The sequence below is a fragment of the Liolophura sinensis genome, chromosome 8, assembly GCF_032854445.1.
Source record: "Liolophura sinensis isolate JHLJ2023 chromosome 8, CUHK_Ljap_v2, whole genome shotgun sequence".
In the NCBI taxonomy this organism is placed as follows: Eukaryota; Metazoa; Mollusca; class Polyplacophora; order Chitonida; family Chitonidae; genus Liolophura; species Liolophura sinensis.
Window position 1 is genome coordinate 23,477,773 of NC_088302.1, and position 6,451 is coordinate 23,484,223.

A 6,451-nucleotide genomic window follows, 5' to 3' on the forward strand; every position below is an offset into this window, starting at 1 on the left:
TACCCCAAACAAAAACATATTTTTAATGATGGCTAGGGCAAGTTTCATTTGATACATGCACGAAACAAATTAAGGCTTTGATTTATAACATCATCTTACTCTCCGGCTTCACAAGAATCACAGTTCCGCTAACAAAGACGAGCTAATTTACAGCAAATAAATATGAAAAAAGGTTGAAGAGTACCTTTGGCAGGGGCATTACAACACATACATTCACTAGCCACTAATGACATGCTATTTGGTGTCTTATTCATTTAAACAATTAAGAAATCCAACAATCACCTTTCTGTAACTGGCCAGTGTCAATATTGTGGGGATGGGTGTTGACGGTGAGATGGGTATTGATAGTGGGATGTGAAGCTCCTCTCACACTGAATCCACCTTCTGAGAGATGTTCGGCTGCACGGAATGCTGTAGTGTCCATTTCATGATGGACATCCGCTATCTGTGTGTTCATAGTGTTATGTTCTTCACTCTCCTCCTGCTTGATTCTCAAGAGAAAATTAGGGTCATGAAGCGTACTTGTGTCAGGTACATGTATATGGGTGGGCACTGAAGGCGTAATGGGATTCACCTTTTGGTTGGGAATCTGAGCGACAACTGTGTTACACGTCATCTGTGAGCTGTGTCGTCGTCCATGGTTAGGCGGGTGGTTGTGGTTAGACATGTGGATCAAACGATTCCCCATCGTCGTCACATTCCCTCGGCACTTTCGGTGAGAGCATCGCCAGAAAATGCGCCCAGACTTGCCTTCTCGGTTTTTTGTGTGTTTATAACCGTTTACATACAAGCACATGAACCCCTTCTGGTTCTGAACGAATTCCATTGTCACTTACTGCACACTATATCCACAACACCTCAAAATCAAACTCATTTCTTCGAACACACGTACATGTATATTGCTTCAAATCCATACGAGTTTTTCTGATTCAAACAGCTGAAAGCTTCAGTTATCACTATAGACTGGCTGAAAAAAGGAAACAAAGATAAAAAGTGTACATGCACGTTTATATGTGTATTATTTGCCCCTGCCAAAGCTAACTCTTAGTAGTTTTTCTTGATTCCATCCATCGATGCTTCATCACATGCCAAAATCTTAATATGACTGGTTAACTCCACATGTAATAGACACTTTCATGTCTAAATACGTCTGACTAATTAAGAACGTGTTAGAACAATAATATTATATTATCGATATGTTGTTTAGACCCAAAGGAAGAGAAGACAAGCATGAGTCCACAAAAACAGCTGCACTGTCAAACCTTCCGAACTTACAGCAAGGGCACTCAGAATGTAAGTGAAGACATAGGTCATTATCAAACAGCATAGTGTCAAGTAGCAAATTCTTCGTTTGCCTTATTTATTGCATTGGGCTGCAATAACATGTCTTGAGGTAAAGTAGAATGACTGAATGATTATGGCTTAACACCACTTCAGCAATATTTTGGCAACAAAGTAAAGATGAATGTTTTGTCCAATTTCTTGATGTGTGGTTCCAGGGCGCGGGTCTACCATCTTGTGAAAAGAAAAACTACAGGAACAATCCAGAAGCTAGCGATCATGTGACCTTAGTAACAGACGTCGTGGGTGAAAAAAAAATGTCCTTGTAATGTTATAGAACAGGAAATCTTGTTGGATTTATACAATTTTCAACTTTCCAGATATTCAAAATAGACTTATTATTTCTTCAGTGGTTACGTGATGTTTTCTTGTACAATCAGGGCTAATTGATTGCTGACAGAATTAATAACATACACCTTAGCCACAGCTGTTTTAACAGTTACTGAACTAATGTACATACCATCGTCACAAATGATACTCGATTCAAAGCCCCAAGTTTAATCCGGTAATATCCAGTTTAGGCCATACATCGCTGACGAAGCCTGCCACCTAATCATATTTTTCCCCACATCGCCGCTATACCTCAGCAGAACAGAAATACCTCCCACTCGCTCACCTGAACAGATCGCCGGCCACCGTGTTGTTATCATCACAACTCACGAATCGTCAAATTCCTTGTGACAGTCGATGCCTACCTTGTCACTTTTGCAGTTGGTGTATCCTGTACCATGAACCGAAGTTGATTCATGTAAGTGACAACATGTGACCTGTTCAGGAGTGCGAGTGGAAGGTATTTCGTTTCTAATGAGGTACAGCAGCAATGTGTGCAAAATATGATTAGGTGGCATGATTCCTCAGTGTTTATGCTTCACATTGAGCACAGTTATAGCAACATATGGCCTAAATTAAATAGTCCGGGGACGAACTTCGGGCTATAAACCGGGTATCACTTGCAACAATGGTACGTATGTTAGTTCAGTCAACGTTGGAGCAGTTGCAGCTACATGCACCTATACACTTTATGCTTGAACATGGGGTTGCCACTTTGTTTTTACCCACGCTAGGGTGATCAAGTGATCTCATACTTCTGGGCCATCTTACAGAATCAGGGTATCATTAAGCTCATCAGTTCCTGCAGGTCTGGATGAAACAAAGGTGGCAGCTCTCGCAAACATGGCTAAATGGTGCGATTTTATAGTAGTTGGTAAATTGAATATACATCTTGCATAGGCTGGTCTATCAGCTCAACTGTGCTATTAGTTGCTACCGTAAAATCCCGTCTTTGAGTCGCATTAGTCTGTGAGATCCCTCACCTTATCTTGCCTAAACATTGGTTAACTCGCGAGACTCCAGGAATGCTGATTCGGATTATTGCATATTAATGGACTAAATCACTAAAAAGAGGCCTAGCAGGTTCAAAGTGCGTTAGAAAATTTCAGAATATGAAGAGTAGTAAAGCTTATAGCAAAAGGAAGCGGACCCTAAATGTGAACAAGGGCGAGTTGTCGTTTTGTTGTTGTTGTTGTTGTCCACTTCAGCTGTACAAATGTATAATCCACAGATTCAACGCACGTCATTCCGCTCAGTAGGTCTTTTTACTGTACCTGAAGGAGTCAGTTGACCTCTTCCCGCTAGGGTGCCCAGCAGGGCAGAAAGAGAAAACATGTCTTAAAGCTGAATTTAAAGCATTAATACTTCTGCGTCACTTTGCCGACTAGTGCCAAACGACCTTCACCTCTAGGCCAGTCTCGTACACTGCCTGGATAGCTCAAAACTTACCAATGACAAATTTCGTCCACTGAATATTGATGTGATATTTCGGCAAGAGATATTTCAGCATGCGACATTTCGGCATATGGCCAATGATTTTTACAAAAAGGTCTTTTTTTGACTTCTCATCTGTAAAAACTGTTTATGTTAAACCAGAATACAAATAGTTTACTTCGTTAACCTACCATTCATGAGGTGCACAGGCTTACATTGTAGGCCCACATCATCATGACTTCTGTAACCTTCAATTCATGCAATATTTTACAGAGAACTTAAACGGAGAAAAAATAGGCCTATTATCATTTTTTTTTTCAGTTTGTAAGCTCAAAAATAAGCCTGCATTTTTTATGCATGAAACCAAAATTAATTATACTTTGTACAAGTAAGCCTTCATATCATACCAAAGACTAAAGGCTACGAGAGAAAGTAATATAATCGCGTGTCGTTTCTCTCCACGGGCCGTCATAGAGTTATATTTTTATATTTATTTGTGCGATTCAGTCAAGTGGTGTGTTTTTATTTTACGATAAAATGATGTTTATATCTGCTCAAAATTTTTTTACTGGAAAAGTTGCAAATTGGGCCCAGCCCGTACATGAACTCGAACAGAACAAATCCTCATCCAACAGACAAAGGTCTCGTGAAATGCTCCTGAATCTCTGGTTATGAAAAAGTTTAATTGTTTTATTGGCTTGTCCATCTTAACGTTGTATTCCGATACAGTGTTAAAGTATTACCTCGGGTAATATTTCACATTTATGCCTGTATATATACCACGTTTGTTCGGCAAAGCCTCAGAAATCCGAACATATGGGCACATTCCGAGGTATCGAGATTACGGATTGATTTCAATTTATTTGAATGGCTATATTTGCCAACAGAAAAGTCTATGAAGTAAAAGTGTTAAAAAAACGCTATTTATTTAACTGATAAGTGACTGCTTTAAGGCTGAACCCAGTTTACTTTACATTACCCACGTGATAGTGGTTAGGTTTGTGCTTACAGGGTAAACCACCGCCCTTTCCAATAACGCATGGTGTAGGCCTACTTGCTTACAGAGTAAACCACCGCCCTTTTCCAATAACGCACGTTGTACTTGACAATCCTCCTGAGTTAAACCCGCAGTGGAAACAGTGAGAAAAAAAAACAAAACTTCTTTTCAGCAGCCATTTAGTCTTATTTCACAATGGGGAATCATTGCCCCTCATCATACACAAGATCACATTCACCAGTTAACACAGCTTGGACTTCGTCATCGCGTGATAAAAAGTACCCAATTTTTTTATAAATAAATTATTATCTTCCACCCAGTATATGTATACATACGTACGTGTATTTGTTGCAGTGAAAGCGCAAGTGCATCGGATTCCAAAAAGATGTTTTTTTTTTATTCAACCTGGACATTATTCCCGGAATACGAGTCTGAAACATAAATGTTATAAATATATAAATTTTGTTTGGATATCGTGCCTATATAGATTATCGGTTGTCTTCCTTCATTGAAAACTGGTGAATGTTTCTCTCCTACACGTTGCCAGCTTTATTTACCATTTTATATATTATTTATTACATTTATACTTTTTTGAACGTGCAGGTGTGTATTTTGTTGTTTTGGAAATATGCCATGCGATTATCAAATACCAACAGTTCCGTACGATTAGGCCATCCCAAGTTGGAAGATAGCTAAAAAGTGACAGAGTCAGTATGCATGTTAAATGATGTTTGAATCTTGTGTAGCCAGTAGTACTTTCATTTCATACATGTGCGGCTGTGGATTTTTGATTCTCAACTCTGGTTGAAATATAACCCTCGAAATGATTTATTCAGATTGTGGGAAACATGTAAGTCTGAAAAGCTTGTCGTTTCATGCATGTGCCCAGCCTTATGCTGGATAGCAGTGCCTATTTTAAGTGCTGACATATAGAACTTACAACGTATAGGTGCACACCAGCGGCATTCCCAACGTGTTGTAAATGTCTAGGTTATACAAGCCTATCTGCAGTCTGTGTGCAAACAACTGTAAACTGCAGCAGACAACAGATCTCTGATTCCTTAGAGAATCAGCTTGGAATGGCAATGTGTCGATGCTATTATACACTAATTCTGTATACGATTGATGAAATACATGAAGAGCAAAGGCCCAGTGGAAAGTAACAATAAGGAATGAGCGACAGACGGTGTTGTCTGATAACAAAGGGCTCGTCATGGATAATAGGAGTGTAAGCCGGTGTACACTCTAAGAAATTGAGATTTGATTCATGCCCACTACCTGCGTGGCGTACGCCGGTGCTTCGTTTTGTCAGAATATTAAGCTTGAAGACAACTTCATTTCATTCGACATTTTATTCACCGAACGACATTTGACTGAATTCTCATCAAAATACGTTGGCCTGCGTTGTTTATTATGACAGAATGGAAGAAATTCTCTATTGGATGCGAGGCATACATACACATTGATGTTAACCATGTTCAAATGAAATCCGATATCTCACTCTAAAATTGCAATGACCCTACTGGTTTCTTTGAAAAGGGTAACCTTTTACAAGCACGGCCATCTTGTTTCTCCCATATAAGCTCGAATCAAATCTGAATGTAAATCGCTACGTAATCCAGTGAGATGGACTTTCCACCTTTCCTCTATCGTAGATATCTGTCTTCTGTATAAATCATGTTATATGTAAAATTACTCTACAGAATCTACAGTTTTATGACTCTATGGCTTTCAAATCAAACGAATTCCCTCATACGATTAAAGGCTCGAAAGTTTCAATCAGGTTAAACACGCATGTGGAAAATCTAACCATGGATGTACCAAAACCACACAAACTTGATTATTGTTGCGAAGTATTCAATTCAGCGGCGCAGTCAGTTAAAGGTAAGCTAGACAGTATCCAATACCGAGCGTTATCTGTTTGTACTGGTGCAATTAAAGGGACCTCGTTACTTTGTTTGCAAGTGGCCTGCGGTGAGCTGATCCCCTTGTCGATTAGACGTAAGCTGAGAACTTTAAAATACACTCTTGTTCTCAGATCGTCCTGCGATAATCCTGCTTCTCAGTTGTTACAGCCTTCTTATTATGATTTCCTGTACAATGGGTGCCATTCCGGAAACTTTAGCGTACGATCAAGAGAAATCCTTGATGAAGTGGGTGTTGACCTGACGTAGCTAGAAAAAGCTACTCCTTTCCAGCATCCCCCTTGGCTCCTCCATGTACCTAATATTTGCATGGCGTTACGTGAGTACACCCGCAAATCTGACCAACCTAACCTTATCTGCTTGTCTTTTAAAAACTATGTGTCTAACAACTGGTCTGCTTTTTTAAAGCTATTTTCAGATGCAT

General features: G+C 39.5%; 1 protein-coding gene across 5 annotated transcripts in view; it reads right to left on the bottom strand.

Moving 5' to 3' along the window:
* Positions 1 to 3,071, bottom strand: part of LOC135473112 (ATP-dependent (S)-NAD(P)H-hydrate dehydratase-like) — a 108,724-nt gene extending 105,653 nt beyond the window's left edge. For 4 of the 5 annotated variants that reach the window (XM_064752933.1, XM_064752931.1, XM_064752932.1 and 1 more), the window contains exons 1-2: positions 2,946 to 3,061; positions 283 to 967 (exon numbers count right to left, since the gene is read on the bottom strand). In XM_064752933.1, the coding sequence (XP_064609003.1) occupies positions 283 to 826 (544 nt within the window). In that variant the 5' untranslated portion in view covers positions 827 to 967; positions 2,946 to 3,061. Of the gene's footprint in view, positions 1 to 282; positions 968 to 2,945 lie in introns of all 5 variants that reach the window. The other variant, XM_064752936.1, reaches the window with a different exon arrangement.
* Between the last annotated feature and the right edge of the window lie 3,380 nt (positions 3,072 to 6,451).